This window comes from Corvus hawaiiensis, chromosome Z (assembly GCF_020740725.1).
Source record: "Corvus hawaiiensis isolate bCorHaw1 chromosome Z, bCorHaw1.pri.cur, whole genome shotgun sequence".
In the NCBI taxonomy this organism is placed as follows: Eukaryota; Metazoa; Chordata; class Aves; order Passeriformes; family Corvidae; genus Corvus; species Corvus hawaiiensis.
Genome location: NC_063255.1, coordinates 21717956 through 21743858, shown reverse-complemented (window position 1 = coordinate 21743858; position 25903 = coordinate 21717956). Strand labels below are relative to the sequence as shown.

The 25903-nt window shown below is 40.1% G+C and overlaps 1 protein-coding gene across 3 annotated transcripts in view; it reads right to left on the bottom strand.

Moving 5' to 3' along the window:
* Positions 1-25903, bottom strand: part of SETBP1 (SET binding protein 1) — a 270491-nt gene that overhangs the window by 41977 nt on the left and 202611 nt on the right. The window contains exon 6 of one of the 3 annotated variants that reach the window (XM_048291092.1): positions 21135-21789. The exons of the other annotated variants lie outside the window; for them this stretch is intronic. Within the exon in view, the coding sequence (XP_048147049.1) occupies positions 21761-21789 (29 nt within the window). The 3' untranslated portion in view covers positions 21135-21760. Of the gene's footprint in view, positions 1-21134; positions 21790-25903 lie in introns of those variants that run through there. 3 annotated transcript variants of the gene reach the window in all.

The following is a 25903-nucleotide window of genomic DNA, read 5'->3' as shown; positions in this document are numbered from 1 at the left end:
TCATAATCATCATAAAAGGAGTCAAGCTGCTTCTCCCCTAAAAGAGTTGATTTTTTTTTTGGATCCCTCTCTTATAGCAGGAGAATTGAAGCAAGGCAGATAAAAGCTGGAGGCTGAAAATAGAGAGGGTAAAGCCACCCACACATTGTAATAACAACCAGTATTTTAAATCTGGCACTACCTTTGGAAACATTTACGGTTTTAAAACATAATTATAAAGATACGGGGGTTGAGGGGGGTGGTGAGAAGAAAGAGACACACTGAAAAGAAGAAAAATGAGTGAAACAACTGTTTAATTTCTTGCTGTCATTAATACCAGTGTATTAAATAAAATCTCGCAGATGAATAAAATGACTCTGCTGAGACAAAAACAAAATTCCATTGGACTGGGCCTGGTTTTTTGCAAATAGCAATATGTGTATGCAAAAGGAATTCGTTGTCCCTGAAAATGTTTACAACTCAGAAATAATTGAAATCAGAAGCCAATCCTTTCCACAAAAGAAAAAAAAGTCTTTTTTTTTTTGTGCATTATTTCTCTTTCCTTTTCTCCCTCTCCATTTCTGGAGGTAAGACTCTCAGTAATTTTAACCCCTTCCAAGCTCAGATCAAAGCAGAAACCAAAATTGCCTTACTGATGTTCCAGGTTTTCCCTCAGTGATTTTGACTTTAACAAACCTTTCTGCGTGGGTCACTATCACAGAAGACAGGTGTCTTCATTTTTGTTATTTTATGTTTTTCAGACAAAGACTGAAAAACAGTTTAAGGATTTTAGTGAGTCAGAGGGCCTCTGAAAGAGGAAGGATCAGCCTTCCCCCATTGTTTTAGACGCTTCTTAACAGATCATAATTAGGAGTTATTGGAAGGTGTGTAGAGAAACAATTCTATTAGAAGAAAAAATGTCCTGGTGATTCCTGTTTTGCTTGCTTTCCACAATACAAGGACTGTACAGCCCAAATTCCGCTAATTTCCCCTACCTCTTCCTTTATGGGCACCTTTAGTTAAGCCTATATGCTGTGAAAGCAACAGCAATTTAATTTTTCTTTAAACTTAGTTTATTACTTCTATTACTCCTTTTTAGACATACACGCTTTCTATCAGAAACACCAAATTAAGCTTCAACTTTTTTTTTTTAAATTTTTTATTGGAAAGCATTCTATTTTCAGATAAAAAAACATAATGTGTACAATGGTACTTGGATCTGCAGCAAGCTCTAGGTGGTTTCCTGAAGGACCAGCTGCTTCAGTTACGAGGCTGTTTTGATACATTCCTAAGAAAACTACAGCCTGTTTTCTTTCTTTAAAGGCATGTCACAAGAAATAGAGTACTGTACGTAAATTCCAATGTAACCTGAGGCTTTCAGTTTGCTCACTGGAGAGAGGGAGGACTTGCTGTAGACAATTTTCTCTATATAAAGTCCCCAAGTTCTTGAAAGGGTAAAGCAAACACTGGCAGTTGAAGACATTTTATTTTGTTTCTCCCTCGAAAACACCCAAGAGTGTAACATCAGCTGTGCTCCCTTTGTGTGTTGGAGGATGACTTTAGCAGGAGGCAAGTTTTCAACCTTGGAGACACCTTGGAGACACCTCCCATCACATTGCTTCTCCAACATCTAATCACTAAAAGCTTACTACAGATAGAATCACAGAATCATTTAGGTTGGAAAAGATCCCTTAAGATCATCGAGTCCAACCACTAACCCAGCACTGCCAAGCCCACCACTAACCCATGTCCCCAAGGGCCACAGCTACATGTCACACTTTCAGGGATGGTGACTCCACCACTTTCCCAAGCAGCCTGTTTCAGTGCTTGACCACCCTTTCAATGCAGAAATTGTTCCTAAGATCCAATCTAAACCTTCCCTAGTGCAGTTGAGGGTTGGACTTCTCAGCAGAGGAAGTCCTCCTCACTGATCATGTCAGAGAAACATATCAAGGCTCACAGCCTACTTGGCTCTCACACATAACAGGGCAAAGGGATGTTGCCATCACTGGATTCAGCTTCTTGAAGAAGTGCTTGAACAGTTTAGTTTTGAATAATTTTGGATCACACACTTCTTTCAGAGTTTTGTAACTTATATATGGCTTTATTTTTTCATGTGAGAAGATTGCCATGAAACTTTGTGGTCCTTTTCTCACTACTTGTTTAAACACTACTTCAAATTACAGAAATCATTCAATGAAAACAAATTGTTTGGAAATGTAGAAACAGGGAGGAAAGGGCACTGGCACTTTTTTCCTCTTGATTTACATGAGGACATTTTTTGTTTGGTCCAAAATGGGATCCGTTTCTCATGTTCAGTTACCACTGGACCCGAACCTCAGCTGTCCTGTCTGCAAACAGTCCAGGTATGATCTTCACAGGCAAGAAGAAAGCCTGGGTATTGAGAATGGCAGTCCTATACCTGTGCACGGCTTTTGGGCCAGACTCACAGCCCCAAGGAAAGCAGGTAGGGGGTGGTGGTGGGGTCAGAGATCTCTTGACAATCTGCACACACAGAGCTGAAAAGCCAGAGGGTCCAGCAAAGAATCCAAGATGTCAGAGTTACTGTGCCACTTGTAGGGTATTTTAATTAATTAGTAAATTAATTAGTGATCTCAAAACAGTGTCAGCAGGAGAGGGATATCGTGTAAGCACAAACTAGACCGTGAGTTGTTCCAATTCAGTTTGGTTTCAGGGCATGTGAGATTTTCCAATAAGATCAGGTCATGTGTGTCTTTGTCCATGAAGATGGAGAGTGGCAGTGCAGCAGAAAGGCAGCAATCTCTTGTAAGATCAGTGTGTGGCTCTGTCTCATAAGATTGTACTGAAAAATGCTTAAGATGAGGTGAATTTGTAGTGAAAAGACACAAAACCAGAGGTCTGTGAATATCTTTTACTGTATTCAACACTTATTGACTGCCTACCTTGAAATTACTACATGCAACTGTATGGAGACTGTACCTAACATCATATGCTTTTAGTGTCATTAACACATAAACATTGTGTAGCAATTTCAGTCTGTTAAACAGGCCAGGAATTGGCAAAGATGCTGGCATGGACATTGCTTCCTGCTTCTGAAAGTGAAATCATGCTAATGACACCCAAAACAGCAGTGGAAAATGTATGCCATTGCATGACACAGTCACCAATAGACAGGAGGTAATGATTGTAATATTTAAGTTCCTACATTTCCCCAGATGCTTGCTCCAAATAACAACAGGCATTAAGACGGGGTCAAAATGGGCTGGATTGCAAAAGTACCCTATTTAGCATAGAGTCTTGAGGCACCTGTGTGACATTTCAGCTGAATCTGATAATACCTGGCTCAAGTCTGTGTGCAGCCTCTTACATCTGCAAAAATCCTTATCTAATGTCCCTTTAGGTAGCATTTGGTGCTGAACGGCCTCTTACTGCCTCCAAAACGTGGTGCTAATTAACGTGAACCAAGTTACAATATGTGCTAAAGATTCCAGCTTTGTTACTTATTTAATGAGCTTTGTGGGATTTGAACATGAGGCTCAAAGTAACAGGGGAAACCTCATAATTAGTTTCAATTAGAAGAAGTTCCTACACATTACAACTATTTGATAAACTGTGGAGAACTACTGAACAGATACAAGTCACTGGTGTTGTTTCATTTGTTATTATACTTATTTTCTTCTTAATTAGTGCTGATTGGCTTATGATCCTAATTAATGCAAAGGAATTTGGAATGGTATACAATGGTATGGTTTAGAAGATGCCAGAGTGTACAACTGCTAAATTATTGCTAATTGTTATTTACACGAGGACAGGAAGACTAAGCAATGTGCTGCCTAATTAGCATTAAAGATATGCTTTCCATTTCCAAATTAAATGAAGGCAAATGGGATAAAATCATTACAGTTACCAAAAAAATCCTCATCCTTCTCTCTAAAAGTCAATAGTTTCACTGCCAGCAATTTAAAAAAAACCAAAAAAACCAAAAAAACAACCCAAACTAGCCAAGAAATAAAAGACCTTCAAGAAAATGTAGACTCTTAATCCAAAGTGGACACTGCTAAAACCTTTTCAGCTGCCACTTCAAAATGCTCAATGCTATATCCATTACAAGGATGTATTACAAGCAGCAAGGACTGTGCCAATCTTAGTTAGGGAAGACTGCAGCGATTTTAGCAGCCAGTACAGGTGTACCCAGCCTACACTATTGCTCTGCTTCAGTGGTTACAAAGAGCTGGTGTCTTCAGTTACTTCCCTCCAGAGCTACATGGGAAAGGGTCCAGCCTTGGAACACCAAAAAAACTGGACAAAACTCCTGAATTATGTTGTGGTTTGGCCACTGACTCACCAGCTGGCCTTCGTGTTCACTTCACCGCTGCTTCATCTTCCTCATGGCCTATGCAAGTGTCTTTGGCCAATCCATTGCCACTGGTGAAGAACTCATCAATACAGATCTACATACTCTTACCAAGGTCTCTGTAAGAACCACTGCATTCTCTAATACATAAAATGCTGTGTCAGTGTCATGGTAATTATCTCCCTTTTCTTTCTTTTTCTTTTTTTTTTTTTTTCAATTTTTATTTTTAATCACTCAACATTGGAAACAAGATAAAAAGTCTCAACATTACGGTTTATGGAAAACTTGCTAAGTGAGAAAGGAAAAGCCCAAGGCATTTTAAAGAAAGCTCCAAATTCTTTTTTCTTTCTTTATATCAGTTTTGACGGGTCTCGAACAACATAATGTGCAGTGGCTGTCGTAGGACTTCTGTTTGCACTGTGATTTCTGAAAAAATAGGCATTTCATAGCAGACATTTCATAGCTTTAATGCTTTTTTTGTCTGTTTCTTTCTTTTTCTGCACTCCTGTATCTCAGTGCCAAGGGAATAGCCAGGATGATCTAATAGGCCTTTTTTATCTCTTGTTTCCATGATTTGATGAAAAACTATATTCTGCACACTTCTCAGCCCCCTACACAAACATTTTTCTTGGCCACTGGTCTATGTTTAAGGATGTCATTCACTTCTCAGGATTTCTGAGGGTTACATTTTTATTCATACATAGGCAAGCCTATATTTGGTCTGTAGTACCTCTAATTTTCTGTTTTTGAAAACATTTGAAATTAAAAAAAAGAAAATCACCCAAAATACTGTGAAGTAAGGGGGACTGTAGATATTGGATGTTTTCTGACCAAATACTTGTATACACATAGACATCTATGTTATAACCATACAACTGCATATAACAGGGCACTGCCACTGCTTGTCTGAGTCGTCTTGCTCCAATTTGCTTCAGGGCTCAGGGAGTTTGTGCTTAGCTGCCAGCAAGGGGCCTTTCATTTACCAGATCAATGCAGATAGCTCAGCACAGCCCTGCAGTGCTGCTGAATGAAGATGCAGGCTTGTGCATGAAAAATACACAATTTTCCTGGAAAAAAATGAGCACTGGAATCTGAGCAACAGACATTTTTGTGACCAGCCTGCACTGAAGGCTCCAATCCAGCAGCACAGACCAAGTTCACTTGGACTTCATTCTTACTTACATGAAGTCCTCTTTTAAATTATAAAAGTGGCATTTTTCCCTATTAGGGTTTTAGCCTGCCAAACCTACAAAAACAGGGCTTGCTGGAAAAGGGAACTCAGCCTGCAGACTTTACTGATGCCACTCGCATGCTTGAAGCTGAGTTTGTGCTTAGGTTGCTTGCTGAAGCCTGAAGGCCTTTAACAGGTTTAATTTTTGTCTTGAATGCTGTTCACTTCTTTCACCCCCATTGTAACTTATCCCTTCCCTACTTCTCTCTATATGAACAGATCCACTCTTCCTCCCAAGTACCCTCAGCCCCTTTTATACCCAGTACAGCTGCTGGGTGCCATCCCAGCCATAGACTTGGTGCCACTGCAGTGGTGGGTGACACCAGAATCACATGAGTCTTTGAGGACCCATTCAGACAGATGTCAGCCCTGCTCCCTGCTGCACCTTTCCCCAGACCATCATCTCACATTTCAACGTTTTCCCCAGATGAACCATTTTAAACACTGCAGAACTATGTCATGCTGGGATGCCCCTCTCCTGGAGGTGTTTGGGGTTAGGTTGGATGAAGTTTGGAGCAACCTGGTCTAGTGGAAGGTGTGCCTGCCCATGGCAGCAGGAGTGGAATGAGGTGATCTTTAAGGTTTCTTCCAAAACAAACCATTCTGTGATTCTATGGTCTCATAGCTTTCAGGTTTTATGTATTCCACTTGTCTCCTCTGCCTGCAGACTCATATATTTTAACCTCTGTCATCTCTGGGACTCTCCAGGCACAACCAGCTCTTGCTCTTTGCCTTGCAAGCATCCTCAGAAACCTTTCTTTGCTTTGCTGTGGAGCTGAGGACTGCCAGCCATCCTCTGCCCTGCTGCAAAATTTCACCAGCTTTCAGCTCCCACTCTGCACACCCCTGCGCATCATCTGAGCTCCATTCCCTCACTGAAGCCTCAAGGTCTTGCAAGGAGAGAGCACTGTGAGAGACATGAAAATGTGAAGGGCCTTGAGGGGAAACCACACAAAGGGCAGCTGAGGTCACTTGGTCTGTTCAGCCTGGAGAAGAGAAAACTGAGGGGAGACCTCGTAGCTGTCTACAAGTTCCTTGTGAGGGGAAGATGAGGGGAAGCACTAAATTCTTCTCTCTGATGACCAGTGACTGGACCCAAGGGAACCACCTGAAGCTGAGTCAGGGGAGGTTTAGGCTGGGTATTAGGAAAAGGTTTTTTACCCAGAAGGTGATAATGCACAGACACAGGCTTCCCAGGGAAGTGGTCACAGCCCCAATCCTGCCAGAGTCCCAGAAGCATTTGGACAATGCTTTCAGCACGTGATGGGATTCCTGGGGCAATTCTGTGCAGGGCAGGAGTAGGACTCGATAATGCTTGTGGTTCCCTTCCAGCCCTGGATATTCTACAATTCTCTGCTGAGGACAGACTTTTCAGCTAGGCCCACCTCCAGCCCACTGTGGCAGGGCTGGCACAGGGGAACAGCACTGGGCATGCCAGGCCTGAGATGAAGCGAGGTGTCCCTGTCACCAATGTGCCTTTCAGGCCGTGTTCCTGGCACATGGGGCTCTGCTTGCCCGCAGTGCCTCGGCGTGGTCCCGCACATCGTCCCCTCGAGGAGAGCACGGCACAGGCACAACAGGAGGGAGCAGCAGGGCTTCCTGCCTTGCCAGCCTCACAGGTGAGATCCAGTACATTTCCAATTCCCATTAAATTGTTTTCTCTTCCTGGCCATGGAACAACTGGATTTTATTTTTCTCAATGGGTTTTGCCAAGTTAGAAACCTTTTATTGTCTGGTTTGAAGGATAATCTGGCTGCAAGTGAAATTAATGGCTGCTGCATTATTCATTTTACCTGAAGCAAGAACAGGTTTATGTATCTACCCAGGACCTGGTACTAGCACTTAGCACAGGAGCATCTGGGAAGCCGTGGAGTCCTATACCTGTTAACTTTGGTTCAGTCAATTGACTGACATTAAGGAGTAGAAGACGAAAAACACTCTATGTTCTTCATTTATAGGCTGGTGGGGGAGAAAAACGCCTCGGGAACAATACAGATTAAAGGAGACATTCAAATTTGGAGGACATTTCCTAAACTTTATAAGAAATTTATATAAGGTCACATTGAAGAACCCCTTGAATATGTATCTTTCAAATCATCTGTACCTCTCCAATTGACAGACTGACAACATTAATAAAAATCAGAGACTATGAACTAAAATCAGAGCCTGCCTCAGACCTAGAGATTTTCAATTCACAGAGTACTGCATGAGGATAGCTTGCTGGACTCGATGCCTTAAGCTAAAAATCAGCTTCACATTCTCCCTCCTGGGCTGCTGCAGTTATCATAAAGTTGTTCCCATCCAGTGGCTACAAAGCAGCATCTGTAAAATGAGAATATTGCCGTTCCTGTTGCTAGTGGAGATGATCCTTTTACAAGAACAGCATGAAACGCACTAATTCTTTCAACTGCTTTCTCAGACCTCGATGTAAGGGTCTAGGAAGTCTGGCTGTACAACATTGTGGATGTTTGCTCTGTTATGGATTTACTGTCCTTGTTAAAGAGAAGGAAAGATATTTTTCTGACAATATTGCATCCAGTACTTTTCTTGTAATCATTAAGCCCAATTATCTTTTCACTTAACACACAGGAGAGCCTTGGAGGGGGCCATTTGAATTTGTGCTTAGCAATTTATCTCGGATAGATCTGTAAATAGATTGAAACACTACTTATATTTTATCAAACACTGTGATTTTAAAAACAAGCATCATGAAAGTACTCGATTTCTCCCTGATTTTAATTGGGATTTGTTGACCTTGTGTTTAGCAAGCCTTGAGGACTCACTTCACTGCTGTGACCACGTCACATTGGCAACTTTCCACTGCTCAGGGAACAGAGTGAAACACACCCACCAAAGCACAAGGCAAGAATGACTTGGTTGGAAACTCTCTGATCATAGAATGATAGAATCATTAAGGTTGGGAAGGCCTTCTAAGGTTGAGTCATTAACCCAGCCCTGCCAGGTCCACAAGTAAACCATGCAACCTCTGTATGTCCATTGACTAGACAAACCCCCAAAATATCACCTGGAGAGTATCTCTGATAAAGGCATTAGCCATCCCATGAGCAAAAAGAAAGTCCTGATTTGGTCCTAACACATAATTAGAAACAGTAAGTTATTTAGGAGGAAGGCAGACACAATGGAATAATATATACAACACACATATGTGCAGAGGTGAAGTTTTTAAGAACCACATAAAAATATGTAGAAATATGCAGAATACATGCTACTCTTGACTCTTAATGCACAAAGGCCTTGAGATCTACAGAGGAAAATTTCTATAGCAGAAAAAAGTCTCTTTTATTACCACAATTATTGATCCAACGAGTGCTTTTTTTAGAACAACACATGGCCATTTTCCTCATCTTTTTCTGGTAATCAAATATCCCTCCTCCCTCTTACCCTCAGTTTTTACTGTTATTGGCTTTAAATTAAGTCAGCAAACGATGGAATTTTTTCACTGCCTAACCAGTAAAATGGTGAAGCATAAAAAGAACGGTGTCAAATCATATCCTCAAAGCTGATTAAAAGTAATCCTGCAGATGCTAAATATGGATTATCACAGCAATTACTGAAAATTCATAACCTTGCTAAAAAGGCATTCTAATGGAGTTCTGCTGCACGCTGTAGTTAAGGACTGTTTGCTTTTTTTAAAACAATTTGCAGTAAAATGGGTTGAAGTGTGGTCTCATACAAGCTCCATCCAGTTCTGAATCAAAAATTGTTTATGACTGTTGAGAGCTCTCCTGTGGTACTTGAAACAACCACAAACAGTGTTTTGGCTATCTCTATCTGCTCTTGGACCAACATTCTATCTGCTCTTTGACCCACATTATGTCCTCGTTATATCTCTTTTACAGTTTAAAAAGGTTTGAAATCTATTTCATTCCTAATTTGAGGCCATTTCATACTATAAGTTGCTCTAGGATAAAGATGCTTACTGCATTAAGGTCTGTATGTTCAAGCCTGTCTATTGCACAGACTTTATTTAAAACACCATTGCACCCTATCACTGGTGATAAACTAATTAACAAGAAACTGGCAATTTTTAACTCACACCCATTAAATAATAGATGTGAACATAGTAATTATGAAAACCTTTTCATAGCCATGCTTTAATATAGATTTAGCTTTATTTTCAGTGACAGCCCAAATGTCTGCTGAGCTTCAGCAAATTTTTATATTGGCAACTCCACTACAGCTGTCATTTGCACCAAATATCACTGTTAAAAGTTGTCTTTTCCATGGCTGAGCTCACACGGCAAGAGAAAGTCATGTCCCAGCTTCAGAAATGTAGAAAAACCCCACAAGTATGGATAAGTGCTCCTCTGTCTTTTGCCAAACTTTCTGGCAATGCAACTCTGTTGACAACAGCAGAGGACTAGGAATGTAACTACAGTAGACTGTTCCTGTCTTCCTGAAATTAATTTTTTCTAGACTGAAAATTTATGACCTTTTTCCAATATCAAAAAAATAGATAAATTTGGATTTCACTCTATTTTGTCTAAGTGAATTAATTTCCTAGAGATCTTCTTTTGCAATACATGGAGACGTTACAGCTGTAGGCTTTTTTTATTCTTATCATCTCCACTTAAAGAGCAAAAATTAATAAGAATTATCTACACATGAAGAAAAACCTGCTTAAGTGCAACTTACAGTATTCCTAGATGAGAGTGTTACAGAGCGTAAGCACAGGGACAAAATAATTTGATCTAAAGTTTGTTTAAGGTTAACACATTCTTCTTTCTAGTGACTTGGAGGCAGATGGGACATATTTGCAAGTTTTGAAATCAGATGCCTCATTTACTTTTCCATTTTCTCGATAAGAGAAATGTTATTCTGCATATGGGGGAATCTGATTACAAAGGTTCAAAAGCTTTGCCCTTATCTAGCATTAATCCATGGATGTCATATTGAAGCGTGATCCTTCTACTTAGGTCTGATAATATCGAAGCAAACAAGAAAGAAATAAGTTTCAGCTGATAAAACCGTCTTTGCTGTAACAACAAATGAATGTCATGAATCATATACTTAAGACATAAAGAAAAGAAAGAAATAAAAAGAGAGAGAGAGAGTCTCAGTATTTCTTTTCACACTTGCTGCAGTCTCCTGCTGCCCGCTGGCTACAATTATGTGCTCCCAGCTGATCAGGTGGTGGTGGTCCCAGTCCCACCAGCAACCATCATGATAAATAAGCTTTTTCCTTGCTTCCACCAGCTCAGATTCCCAAGGAGGCTGGGCACTAATGAGAACTTGCAACATGGGCTCTAGGGAGAGAAGACCCAAAATTGCCCTGCTTAAGAAAGATCTGTGCTTCTCTCTACTCTTTTCCAAAGGCACTAATCAATTTGAGACCTGAGGACTTGTTGTTGGACTGTTGGACTTACATCCTACTCTTTTCAGTCTGTGTTCAGTCTCCACTGAACAGAAGATGCAAAGCTAATGGAGTTAAAAACTTAGATTTTTTTCCAGGTTGCTGATGTATTGCCTCAGAAGAGTTATCTTTTCTGCCTGTCCCTGTTGAGGGAAGAGAAAAGGCTTTTAATTATATCTGTAAAGGATTATCCCCAGCTCTGCAGAAGGGCTCTTGACATTTTTGAAGTCTAGGCATCTTCTGTTGTGCTAGCAATGGAGTGTGCATGATAGAAGCAGAGCATGTTGCCTTTCCAAGTTGGTAAAATGACCTATGCTGCTAATGGCAAAGCCCTCAAAGCTTTCTGTTTAGCAGGATCCTACACAAATACAGATCAATAGCTTCAATTTGATTCTCACCAGTCCATCTGTAAAAACAGTATCATTCATATGTCTGCTGTCAACACAATCTCTCTCTCTGATCCAAACAATTTGTTGTTTCTATTTGTTTAGAAAAAGCTCCTCTGAACATTCAGCTTAATTTGAAAAGCTTCTCCCTTTCAACTACTCTGTGCTTCATACTACTTTAGTGCTATCTTCTATTCATTAGAGAACAGTTATCACACAGAAATTACATTATTCTTTCTTCTCTTACAAAAAAAACCTGTATCATGAAGTGGCTTTGAATGATTCTTTCACTAATACTCTGATCACGACCTTAAACTAAATAGCAGATGTATTTTAATATAAGACACAGGTACTTCTTCTAGATGGTAAGAGCACTGTTTACCATGATGGAGATAATGCTGGAGTGCTGTTTGGTGTCTAAGGAGAAACTAGCATGGGAAAAATGATGGGAGTTTTGATTTGCCAGGAAATATTACATTAATTAGGGCAGCCTAAGTAAACGATGAGTAAAGGCACAGAGGATAACAATCTGCAGGTGTTTGATGGAGGCAAACATAGACGAAGAACTTTTCTTAGGGTCATCCCAAGGGTAAAAGTAGAATCAGTGTTAGATGGCTAAGCTAAATTATTAGTTTTTCTTCACGTCTAACAGCTATGATTCTATTACATTAAAACAGAGGAAAAACTACAGAGAAATCCTGAAGCCATTTCTAATCCAGACCCTCACTGACAGATTAAATAGTACGGTAGATTGCAATTTCTTCTTCTGTAGTCAAATGTTAATTAGATTCCTCGCAGCTGTCTGTATATCCTGAGTTGGCTGATGAGCACATTAACAATGTGAACTGATTCAAGAGTAGAAATGAAACTTCCTTGTGCAGGATAATGACACATTTGAAGTACAGACTGGTTCACCGAAACACAAACCCCACCAGCATGAAGCAGCTCTGTTCCATAGCTCTGTTCCATTTTATACCATGTGCAAATGGCTCTGCTGCACCAGCAGAGTCCAGATAATTTACAAATCTCAGCCCCTTCACTAATGTAGATATACTTAAAAAAACCCCAGAGAAATTGGAAGTGAGTAAATAGTTTTTTTGCATCTTTTGCAAACAGTCATAGAAAACAGTCAAGTCACCTGACACTTCCAAGCATTCCTCACATACCTGTAACATGAGTAAACATTATTTCTCTTAGTTTATTTTTGGTAAAACCTCATAGTGTCCTTGCCTGAAGAGCACTGACATGCAAAATATCATGCCACTGTATCAGTGTCAGTACCATTAACTCCCAGACATTTTTTCATTTTCCTGAACCTCTAGCCAGGTGTTTAACTGGAGGTGGAGAACTCTGTCCTGTTACATAAAATTGTCTTGAAAATAGTTCCTTCATGGTCAGTTTTGTTTCAATTATTCTAAAGTTAATAATTAAAGTCCAAATTTGAAACAAAACAATCAATTGAATTCTTCTCAGAGACAAACATATAGAATACTGAGAATTTAACAATCAATTGAATTCTTCCCAGAGACAAACAAATAGAATACTGAGAATGTGTGTTTAATTCTACTTTGGGCTCCTTCTTTTAGATTAGATTGAGATCTCTGCTTAAACATGCAATCTACCCACCTACATCCTAAGGCCAGGATTTTGACATACACCTTTCTACTAAAATGAATGAAACTTCAAAAGTAGTGTTTTGCTGGGTTTTGAAAATTCTATCTTTTATTTTGAAACCTAGCTGAGTATTTACATAGCAGACTGAAACATCTCTAGCTGTAACTGTAAATTTAGAATAAATGATGTATATATTAAAAATCTGGGACATAATTTTAAAACATCTCCTACTACACCCTCGTAAATTAGGGCAGATAGGTGAGCTGATATCACCTCTAACTCAATCAAACAGAAATCCACTTGCCATATTTCCACTTGCTGTTTATTCGACAGCAGTTTTGTGGGTACTGCCTAAAAATGTCCTTTGAAGAGAAATACTGCAGCAATTACATTACTTTCTGTACATCTGATGTTTTGTCCTTTTGAGATAATGAAATTAGACCTCAGGTCTGAAAAACAATCCTGTAATGGAAGGAGAGTGGAATATATGATCTAATAAGTCCTATGATTGCTACTTATGATCTAATTGCCAGTGAAATAGAAAGTCTTCTTTAAAATAACATCTGATCTTTTTTTCATTACATCAAAAAAATTGCTTGAAATGTGATGGTACAAGAGGAAAAAGAAAGATATTTTTGCACTTTACCGATGCAGCCTCTATTTGAGCACTGTTCTTGTGATAACCACATAAAGCATTCCTGTTCAAAGGTTCTGTTATTGTCAGAGATGAATTATAAAGCAACTTTATATTGTGCAATCTGCAGATTTTATTGACAAAGTTGTCAGGAGCAGAAGAACTGGGAGTCTCTCTGCTTGTCATGGGATAAATAAGAGGATCTATAGGGCTCTCAGCTTCATTCAATTTGTTTAGATACAAGTTGACTGGGAGCATTGATTCGATGCGAGACCAGTTATGGATTTTTAGGTAGGAACATACACAGTGGGGAGAAATAGATGGCTCTAAAGTGAGTACAAGGCTGCAGTTCACTTGGGAGGCTGCAGGGATCGTGCAAGCCCAGCTGTATAAGCATGCTGGATCAAGGGCAGATGGGTCTGATCCTCCCACAGAAGTGTTTTCTCCATCTACCCCAGCAGCAAGATATTGCTTGACCTCTTCTCCCATGGAGGAACATCATGACAGGTTATATTTGTGTGCTAGGGGGTCTTGATTCATAGCCCCTCATTATTTAAAGCTTAGTTTCCCACCCATACTTCACAAGCTGAGAAAGTCTGAGATGCTAAGTAATTAAAACAACAAATTCCAGCTAATTTGCTGGTTAAGACATGCCAGAGCATGAGATTACCACAATATTTTGCCTTCTTATCTGTTAAAAAGTATCTGCTTGTTGAAGGTGTCCTGCAAAGCCAGTACAGCTAATGCTAATGATCAAATTAACCCCATGATCCTATGCTCCTCTCCCACGTCATCATGATTTAATTTAATCATGATGATTAAACCTGTTCCTGAAAACTCTTCTTTCCTCCAGGTGGGAATACCTGAGCAGTCAACACACTGGAAGTCCAAACGCAGTGTGGGTTTCCCTAGACAAGTGAAAGTCACCATAAAAATCGATGGGATTAAAAGGCTTGGGTGGTGGCTGAAGAAGATCAAACTCCAACAGAGCATTCAACATCAGCTGATGTTTTAGTAACAATGGAAGTTCCCGTCCACTTCTCTGCCAGCTGAGCTTATGAAGTATTTCTGCTGGGTACCTCCAGTGGTGCTGCTGTAAAGATGGATGGTGCTCAGTGCAGGAGGTGAAGAAAGAGGTAGGTAGGGATTTATCTCATATTCCAGCCACCTAAAAGTTATATATCTAATCTTAACCAGTCATCTAGTCTGCTCCATCAGGACAGGAAACTGTCATGTTGATTCAAATCTTTGGTTGTATCTCCAAGAGGATCTTCACTGCAAACCAACTCATTTCAGGATGAAAATCCATTACATTGCAATTTTCGCTGAGTTTCAAACTGGATGGGATTTAATCTGAAATCTCTGAAATAAAGGATTGCCTCCTTAGTCTTTTCAGCCATGCAAGCACCATCTATTATATCAGTTATCAGGTTATGACATTTCAGAACCCATGCAAGATAGTTCAAACTTATGCTTTGTTGCTCTGCATGCTGCTGAAGTAATTAAAAATGGAAAATGCTCTGAAGCCTTTTGCTGGTAATGGTACTTTAAACATAAAAGCTCTCCTTCATCTTTGTTGAAACTATTTGGATTTGCACTGGTATAAATTACTTGTTCAGCACCAGTGTAGTTCTTGATTTAATATAACGCTGGAGAGAGAACAATGTATTTAAGAGGATTTTTTTCCTTAGAATTTATTTTCTTTCAGTCAGATCTCTAGGTAATTCTGTTTACTTTTCAATTCCCAGCATTGGTGAGAAACCTGTAATGTTTTGATCTTTCAAATATTCTTCACAAAATGCTCCAAGGTCTTTATCTGACAGATAAATCTGTTCTTCTGTTTTATTATTTGTTCAGGCATAGTTATTCCAAGCTAAGTATTTAAACATTGTGTTCCTCACCACAAGTTTAAGCTGAAAGAGAAAGGAAAAATGCAATTTCTCCTTACTGGGGTGAGCTGTCTCAATAAAAATCTAAACTAGAAAATGAATTAAAAATATATGATCCATTAAATGTAACTTTGCTGGCTGTTTTCAAGTATTCTGACATTTTTCCAACATCATTCCATTTCAAATAACAGATCATTAAAACAAAGTCATGAGAATGTTATCAACTGATTTCTAAAGAACAGTGATTTAGGAGATCTGGCTCCTATTGCTAGATATAATCCAAGTTTGGGAAAGAGACTTGGCATCTCTGAATCTTGCCAGAGTTTCATAGAAGGATGTTGAAGAACTCCAGCCTGGACCAGAGCCTGCTTCCCAGCATCAGCAGCTCTCAGTCACTGGAAATGCTGAAGGACTACCCATGACAGATGGAAGTATAGAACACCCATAAGTCACCACCAATACTGCAGAACACCAATAATGCAGGGATGCTCAGATTTTAAGGATAGGGATCACATTTCACTGAGTATGTTTCCATCAAGCCAAGAGATTTGTGTGTGAATATACACCAGCAGGCAATCCTGATCTGCAATCTTTCAGCAATGAAGCATCTACACTGTGGTAATCACAGTCATACCTTCATTATTGCCTTGGTTTTCTTTCGTCCATATTGCCCATATTCAGGTGTCTGAGTCTGGACCTGAATCCCGGTCCTTCTCCTCATATTTGCATCCCATCACAGAATCAAAGAATCACAGAATCAAAGAATCACAGAATGATGGAATGGTTTGGGTTGGAAAGGACCTTAAATACCACCTAGATCCAACCCATTCCGTGAGCAGAGACAACTTCCACTATCCCAGGTTGCTCCAAGTCCTATCCAGCCTGGCCTTGGGCACTTTCAGGGATCCAGGGACGGCCACAGCTTCCCTGGGAAACCTGTGCCAGGGCCTCACCACTGTCACTGTAAAGAATTTCTTCCTGATATCCAATCTAACCCTGACTTCTGTCAATTTTAAGTCATTCCACCTTCTCCTGTCTCTCCAGACTCCTGTAAGTAGTCTCTCTCTCCATCTTTCTTGCAGGCTCCCTTCAGGTACTGGAAGGCCACAATCAGGTCACCCCAAAGCTGCTTCTTTGAAGGCTGAACAAACCGAATTCTCTCAGCTTTCATCAGGGAAACATCTCTCATTCTCCATGCAAATGGTGGCTGTCTGTGATTAATCTGTCACACTGTTTTCCATCAGCCTTCCACATAATTCTCAAATTAAACACTTCTGCACTATCTCCCATGGCATTTTTTACACTCCAATGAGCTTTCCTCTAATCACCCATGGAGTTTTCTCACTGCTTGCCTTCCAATACTCCATTTCTGTAGAGGTACCTACAAACCTTTTCAGTCCCGCCAATGCCCTTCCTGTCAAACTCACCAACACAGTCCCATTGCCCCCGCACCAACTTTTGCCCTTTATCCTTTGCTTTATAATTAGATTACAGAGGGGTTTGATTCCTGTCCTGACCCGCTCTTGTTATTTTGGACTAATGGTGATGATACAAACCCCAGTGTCTATGTACAAATGTTTATGCTCACAAGTCATCCCTGATTGCAATACTTCCACGAGAGCTAGAGGCCAGGTCAGCCCAGCCTTCCCATTGCAGACACTGCTAGAGTGGGATGCCAAGTGCCTGGAACACTTAGAGAACTGAATTTGCAAGATGTGACCTGTGCTTAGTCCTAAATGCAGAACAAGCATTCGGGGTTGTAGCCCAGCCACTGGTACAGAAACTCTAGGAGCAACATTCTGAGATTTTCTTTGCAAAGATCCACAATGCCTTTGAGTGATGACAGGAGTACAGCCCTTGCAAGACAGAGTACATCACTGGAGAGTTTCAATCTCTCTTCCTGTCCCATCTTCCTTTTGAAATAAGGAACTGCGAGTGTATTCGTAGAAGGAAAGGGCTAATTTGGTTAAGGGCATAAGATTGATAAACTCCGCCCCTTATGAAAATATCCTGTGATTTTTAATAGCCATTAAATCCCCAAAGGATCTAATTTCTTAGGATTTAACTCACAGGACTTGTTCTGCCTGTAGTAAATGACCAAGCACTCAATAGATCTGCATTAGCTTGGTAATGACCCTTCTGGCATTTGAAATTATGGCTAGACTGATCTGTGGCATATGGCTTAAGCTGTTAAGCCATTGCCTGTTGTCTCTGTTTTTCATTTGACTTGGTAGCTTCCTGAGGTCCTGAATTCATCCTTGAGGATAATGCAAGCTCTTCCTGGCACTGAGTGAGCTGTCACAACTTACCTACGTGATATTTAAGACAGGTAAAGAAGGATTACTCTAAATGCCTGACTTAACCCAACTAAAGTTTGACCCATCACACTATATTTCCATGTCCTTTTTGCATATGGGGTTTAGTTATTTACACTTTCCTGACTATTTTCTTTGAAAAGTTTCAGATATTGAAAAAGAGCCAACCTTTAGCCCAAGGTTAACATAAACAGCAAACAAGGATAGTCCTAGTACCTGTCTAGAAGCACCCTACTGACTGGTTTTGCACTTGTTTTGATAGTAATTTAAAAAATGAACTTAAGGAAGTGTTGGCATGAGAAAGCAAAAAATTCAGCCTTTTTACAAAAATAAACTGTTCTGTGCTGGTTTAAAATATTTATTTTATATTGGCTGCACAAAACTGGGGTGAAGAACAGGAAAAGCCCATCTGGCCTCTGCTAAAATGTTTGATAGCCTATACTTGTTGTCAGAGGGAAGGAAGTAAAGTGAAATTCTCTTTACAGCTCTAACATTCAAGTTTTTCCTCCTAGTTAGTGACAGGATGCTCCAGAGAACTAATTGCATTTGAGTCACAGGGCTCCAGCCTGCTGCCTGCACTGCCTTCCTGTACAGCATCATATCAGACTTCATGGGCTGGAGGAGGAGCACCTGGGACCTTTCTTTCATTAACAGAGATGTTGCTAGACTTCTCAGACGCTGAGCAGGACAGCAGCAGTATGTGCTGTCAGTCAGGAGTTGGGGTCTCCTATGCATCCTCCAAAATCTCCCGACTCCAGCACATTGCTCCTCTCCACATCACCCCGCAAGGCAGCTACTGGGGTGGGTCAGTGCCTCCAAATCACTCATTTTCTGCTCATCACAGCAGTGATCATTTCAGCAGAGATCCATCATTAATCACATCTGGGGCCAAATAAATCCTGGTGAGGATGGGAAATATTCCCAGGGTCACTCCTGTAAATGATGCACTGCTGTCTCTGGTACCCCTTTCCTCTCCTGGGAAAGGCACAGCCTGGCTGTCTCTCCCCTGTGCTGCAAAGCCTCCCTCTGGCAGAGCAGCTCTAATCAGCACTGGTCAGCAGATCATGGCAGCCACTTTCATTCACTTTATGAGTTACACAGCCAGCACATTCATGCAGATGTTGTTTGCAGAATACTGGAGACGATGCCAGCCAGACACTTGGCACCAAGACCCAATCTGGGAGATGTGGAGCTTTCGAGGTTCATTCCTTATATTCATGATTTTCATATTTAATAAGAAAATTGACGCAACACATCAGGGAGGTTGGTCAGTCAGCTGGTATGGAAACTATTAGTTCAGAAAAAGGAATAGTCTGGCAGTTATATGTCTGCAACACCCACACACTCCCTGGAAGAAACTTAGAAATAGGGTTAGTCATCTGAATTTATCTCATGGTCCCTGGGTATCATAGCAGTGGTTGAAAGTGGCTGAAAGTTTTTGCACTGCTTGCTTGGTCTGGGTCCTCTGTGGTAAACAGTGAGAGTGTTTAAGGCAGAGTTGTCCCAGGTCTGCCTCTGTCTTAAAATCCAGCAGGCAGAGATCAGAAAATGTTCAGAAACACTTGTGTGCCACAGGATGTTTCCCTGGTTACAGACCCTCTGGACATCAGTTTCCAAATGACGGCCTCAAGGGGGGTCTGTGAGGTGACTGGTTTTAGAAAGTCATTTAGGTACAGTGGGTCCTGGAAATCTTTACAAATACTATTTTCCACAGCCACTGTCAGTCACTTTCTAGTAGCAACACCAAGAAGAGCCTTTAAAATTTAAAGTAAGAAAAGACTCAGTAACAGAGGCTCTTTTCTCTTGGATTGCTACTTCCACACAAGTCCCAGTTTCAGACAATGAGGAGCTTTCAAGTTCATAGTTCATTTTCCTGTATGGTTCTTTTTTTCACTGCCTGCACTACACCTCTTGGGCTATAACTGCATCAGTGAATAAAATGACACACTGCCCCTGAAAAAAAATGGAATGGCTTGTTTTACTAAGATCAAAGTTCCTACCTGAAACATGATCACCTCATCTGTGTCTTGCTGACTGAAAACTATCCCTGGCTCTCCATGCCCACTGAGTCACGCTCAGCTGTTGTTTGGGGAGAGTTGCCAGCCACAAACCAAAACACACCGGAGAGCAGGCAAACATCAGCTCACAGGAATCATCCTCTGTCCCCTTTCCTACCACCACCACAGATGGGTAGATGCCTTTGGGTCTGCAGCTCATTTCATCAGTTCAACACCATTAAGACCAGTGGGTATTGAAGAGATATGCACTCATGTTTATGAAAATAAAATTTTCCCCCAACTCTTAGGATGTGATGAGTCACCCTCTCAAAGTTGCTTCCTCCCTGCAGGAGGAGCTCAGATGACAAGTTTCCACAGGTTGCCTAGCTTTTGGGTGGCTAGAATTAAGTGAAAATCCCATGCTAAAGGATAAAGGACTTCCTCCATTTTTAAATCTGAATGATATTAAAACCAACCTCTACTTTGCAGGGAATGAAGAAGTTCTACTTAGAACATATGCAGTTCAGTTCTTTCCTGTGAAGTTGCCATATGGTAGGGGAGTGATGGGAAGAAGAAAAATATTGACAGTGATGATATATCTTATTACAGAGCATACGGACCAAATTTTCCTCTCAGTTACACTAGTGAAAATCTGGAGTGAACAGCCTTGTCTTGATAGGAAAATCAGATCAGTCAGTGGATATACAAAGCCAATTATGAGAATGAAACAAAAGCAAACTTGGGAAACATTATGGTATAGTAAAGAAGACATGTGGTAGGATGCCAGAAGACAGGAAGTCGATGAGCCCAGCACGCTTACTCTTCCTTTGAAAAAATCATCCCATCTACAGTAACCACAAGCGGTCAGGATGTTGTTTTATGCCTGAGCTTGGCACTCTGAATGAAAGCTGCCCAAAAACATCTGTTCTAGGTTCCAAACATTTATATAACCCTTTGTTAGAGTACCAAAGATGGCATCACATCAGTGGAAAGGAAGCATTGCAGAAGAAAGCAGCTCAAGGATGCTATAGGGAAATGTCCAAGATTAACACAAAACATGCAGTGTTTTACACACCAATAACTATCACTTATTTCTTGCTGAACATCCAGCTGATTAAATCTTCAAACTGTGTTTGACAGACAAAACCAGAAATTGCTCCAAGGAGAGAGACCATGGTGCACTCCTATTCCATACTATTTAGAATTTAGTACTCCATTCAAAATTATTTAGAAATATAACATGGGCAACTTAACAGCAAAAGATGCACTAATAGGCCTGTTTCTCTACTACATTACAAAGACATGAAGGCAAATACATAGCTGAGAATACTTCTGGAAATGTAATATATTTACTAAGTAATAGTTGAGCTATTCGAAGCTTAGTTTTGCCACCAGCTAGCAAAAGATCTGTTTTATTTTCAGGATCTTTTCCAGACTGTGTAAGATAATCAGAAAGGTACAGACTTTTTTGGACATATATGGCAGGACGATAGCAGTTATATAAACTAGAAGAGGTAAACAGTGCATGAAACTCAGCCAGACAAAATAAATTAAAAACTGAAGTAGAATTACCACCTGTAATTTAGCACACAAAAGAGTTAAACTGCAATTTAATATATAAACTATGCATTATTTTTTTTTGGAGGTCTCTGAAAACTGAATTCTTGCAAACAAGTTCAAAGACAACTATAGCCAACTGAATGTCCACAGTTTCTTTGGAGCCAGCACGGAACATTTGGCCAGAAAAAAACAGTGCCAACTACCCAGTGCAAAGCCTATACTTTGATTTGCAAAAGTTAAAGCTGTGATTTATACCTCTGAAATGAAGAAGTTAAAAAAAAGGATCTAACAGTACGTCCTGTGTAGGTTTATTATTTTGCCAACAGTTTGTGGGTTGGATGATGAGGTACGTTCCTGAAGATTAGACATCACCATTTTTTTTAAACAAACAAAACAGCAGGCAAGATCAAAATTCCCCTAAAGCAGAGGCAGTCCTTGCAAAAGTTCAAGGCTGTTGTGGATCTCCCTGGGCTCCTATTTAAAAAAAAAAAAAAAAATTCATCAACAAATAGCATTAATCAGCTTTGGCTCACAGGGGGCATTTTTGCTTCCAGTTGCGGACAATTAGAGGCACAGTGTCAACTGGTCATTAATTAGGTTGTGTAAAGCTCTGTGGATACACATTGCTTCTTTTGACATCAAAAAATTCTCATGAAGAATGGAGCTGTAACATGTATACATCTCCTGTTTTTTTCTCCTTTTAAACCAAACAATTTCCTAGTTCAGGGGAAAAGGTGAAGGATAAATGGACGCTGGAAGTAAGGAGTGCAGTTCCACAGACGATTGAGAATCATGTGGAGTAGGTGGTGAGCTGTTAATTCATGTGTCCAAACCTGGTAGTATCATTTGCAGTATGTCTAAGGGAAGGGTGTCTTGATCTACATAAATAAATAAAATAAATATTGACCGATGAAATTTAAAATGAAGATGTATGACAATATTACCATCACAAGCTTGTCCAACAGGATTTCTTCTGGATTCCTAAACTATCAAAATCAGCTTTGTGCTGGTCTTTAGTAGGTGATCTACACATATCTTCATGATAGAGTCTCAAGATATCATTCAAATTTTGGCCAGATGTTATGGTTAAAATGGGATATTGTTTCTCAGAGAGAAATCTTTTTCACTGTCATGACTTCCCCCAGCCACCAAAGGCCTGTCTAAGACTGTAAATTAAAAGTCTCAATAAATATATTATCATTGTGCAACAAAATAGCTCTGCTAAAAAGAAAAAAAAGAAGCACATGAAATCCCAAGGGATGTCATTCTTCAGCCTGAAAAATATCACTTATTACTGAGAAAAAAGGCACTCATAAGTTGCACATTGTTAGATGGCTCTTATGGGTTTCTTGGCAGACAGTCTGGAAAATCTATTTCTTCAGTATAAATATATATATAAAATCTTAGTTAGAACAACCTAAATTAGGGAAGCAAAAAAAAAAAAAAAAAGAGTAATTCCAGATATCTGTCCTTGTGCTAGGCATAGTCTTCCAATCCCTAAAATGTGTGTAGGATTTAAGAACACCACTACACCTCTGTCAGTCTCCTCCTGAGATGTGGCTGCCCGTTAACGAATAAATTTATTTTGTTTGTAAACTTCGTCTCCTTTGGCAACATCCAGTGCTGAAGGCATTCTGATAATATAAAAGTACTTTTCTCAAGGTTTAACTTAGTATAAAGGAAGATGCATCCTTATTAAAATCTCGTTCCTGCTCATGGTTTTTCTCTGCTGAGCCTCATACTTCATGAATCATTGCTATTACTCTAAAATTGGTTTCCATGAGGGCTGTCTTCTTTAATGTTTTTGTTCTTAATAGAATGGTCACATTTCAGCTTTTGCTTCCTGGGGAAGGATTTTGCAGAAGTATTATGAAGACAGAAAATACCCCATGAATTTCCAAAGTGTAGGTAGCAAGAATATTTATTATTATGCTGGGAGAGAAACAAAAGGGATATAAAAAATGATTCACAAGGACAAAAAATAATCTGTTATTCAGGGGAAGGAGGAAAAGATGCTTTCCATGGACACATTGTGCCATTTTTTAATTTCTACACGTCTTCCATATTCTTTGGGTGGGATACCTGATGAGGTAAATGCAGTACAGTAATTATTAGGTTTCATCTGAAAGATGGTAATTAAATAAAACAGAGAAGTGTAGCACACTGAGTTGACATTTGCTTATAGAAATACATGTAGCTGACCAGTCTTTATGGCAACCGGATTTTTCTTGTGTGCATTTCACAAACTTCATATTATGCCCTCATTTTTTTTTTTCTTCTTCTTTTTTTTTTTCCCCTATTCAATTTTGTATTGTTTTCTAGGATCTTTTAAACTGATATTATGCCCCACTGACAAATTTTCCTATAGGAGTGTGATAGTCATCAAGACAACAATATCATTTGGATGAAATAAGACTCCCAAAGGAGCCCCTTAAGAGCTGGAAAACCTATAAACTTCCTACTGAAAGGTAACCCAACTTGTGATTTTGTCTTTTAAAGTAAAATATTAGAGATGCTTTATAGATTTGAAACATTTCTCATTATGGGAAAGAAAGGATCACTGTCTTCTTGGGCTATCAGTATATATTTGTGAGGCAGCAATAATTCTTCCAGTAAATTTCATGTTCCCATTGAAATGTCTTTATTTTTTTTTTTTTGAGCGAGGCAAGGATTTCAGAATGATACTATGTGGACAAGATCTAAAAATAAAGTCTCTTGGCAATTGTGTTAAAATAAGTATTGCTGCTATCTTGATGTAAATAGGAGGAGAACCATATCCTAAAAATTACTTCTATTGCCTCTGGGCATAATCACCCAGGTGGAGAAATGGCACCTGCTCTTCTTTAAGTCATTTATCATTTCTGTAGGGGGAAAAAAAAATCTCTGGAGAGCACATCCTTATCTGTAGAGAAGAGGTCAGTACTGCTCTATTCCTGTCTTTGGTGTGTCTGCACAGCTCTATGGTTGATGGTGCAATAAGAATTATTATAAGTAAGAATGATGACACTCATGGACAATGATGCATTTAAGTCTGTTGCAATTAGCTGTTTCTCGCTCTGACACCAAGCTTCTGGCATTAGATCTCCCTGCACCTTGGCTTATCCGCCTGTGAAATGAGGGTAAATATGCTGACCTCTCTTGTAAAACGTGTCTGAGATTTGCTGCTGAAAAGCACCAGGTACAAATTAGGCAGAATATTTAGCAGCATATGTAACAAGAGCACAAACTCCCCTGGCTTGTGAATTCTCACTGGGAGATGCGCTCTTGTGACATTCACTCCTGTCTGAACTTGACTAAAAGTGGCCATTTTACCTGAGACTCCACTGACTGCCAGAGAATTTAAAATTTTACTTGATGTTCAGGACATCTCTTATTCCCTGAATTAGACATCTCTTATTAGACATCTCTTATTCCCTGAATTGCCCATGGGGGGCAAATGTTAATTCTACTTTGATAATGTCATAAGGCATAAGGATGATAATCACAGAATCATAGAATGACTTTGGTTGGAAGGGACCTTAAAGACCATGGACCATGGGCAGGGACACCTTCCACTATCCCAGGTTGCTCCAAGACCCATCCAGCCTGGCCTTGGACACTTCCAGGGATGGGGCAATCACAGCTTCTCTGGGATAGTAACAGAAAGGATGATGCTTTCTAGTTACAAAAAGATGTTGGAAAAATGAGCGTCCATCTGTGTGAAGAGTCAGTACAAAGGGGTCCTTTACTGGGTCCAGTTCAGTGGGAAGAACACTGCCAGGACCGACGCATGAGGTCCAGGCAGCAATGCCAGGATTCCTCTTGCACGCTGTGAGGAGCATAAAAATCTGGCAAGAACATGGTATGTAGATGAAAAGATGTATCCTTGGTGCAGGAGATCTACTCCAGACATCTGAATGGCCCTTCAGCCACCTCCTCCTGAGACCATCTCTTCCTGATGACCAGAGGAGTGGCAGCATCCCTTGGGTGTTTTGTGATATCATCTGGAGTTTAGTAGCAGATGCTCCCTCTCCTGTCTTTACCCTGTAGCCTTTACCTGTGTTTCATATAGCAGTGGAGGCAAAGTGCTTAGTGAGTACGTTTATAATATTTTTTCATTTACATGCAGGAGGAATAAGACTGGGAGCCTAATGAGCTACTTTGTAATTTGATGAAACGGTGTGACCTGCCAAGGGACTTAGCCCAAGGAGTTTTGTGTGCTAATCTGATGCTAAGCACAAGGAGGGCTTCGGGAATACCAACTTCTCCTGGGTGTCTTGCCCACCATTGCAACTGCATGGCTATAATTAACATCAATCATGCTAGAGAAATGGAAGACCTAAAGCTACTTGGGGGACTACAGTGCTGAGAATGAGAACCTGTGCTAGCCAACACTGTCACTGGAGAGTAATTAGGTCCTCTGCAAATCTTGGTAGGAGTCTCACATCTCCATCTCCGTTCTGGCACACCTTGGTTAAACACTGAGTACAAGCTGACTGAGGACTCCACTAGAGATAGTTTAATACCGAGAGTTATAAAAAAAAGGAGAGCTGCCAGCACTTTGGACAGCATTCTTGGAGTGAGAATTAATCCCTCTTCCCTGTAACAT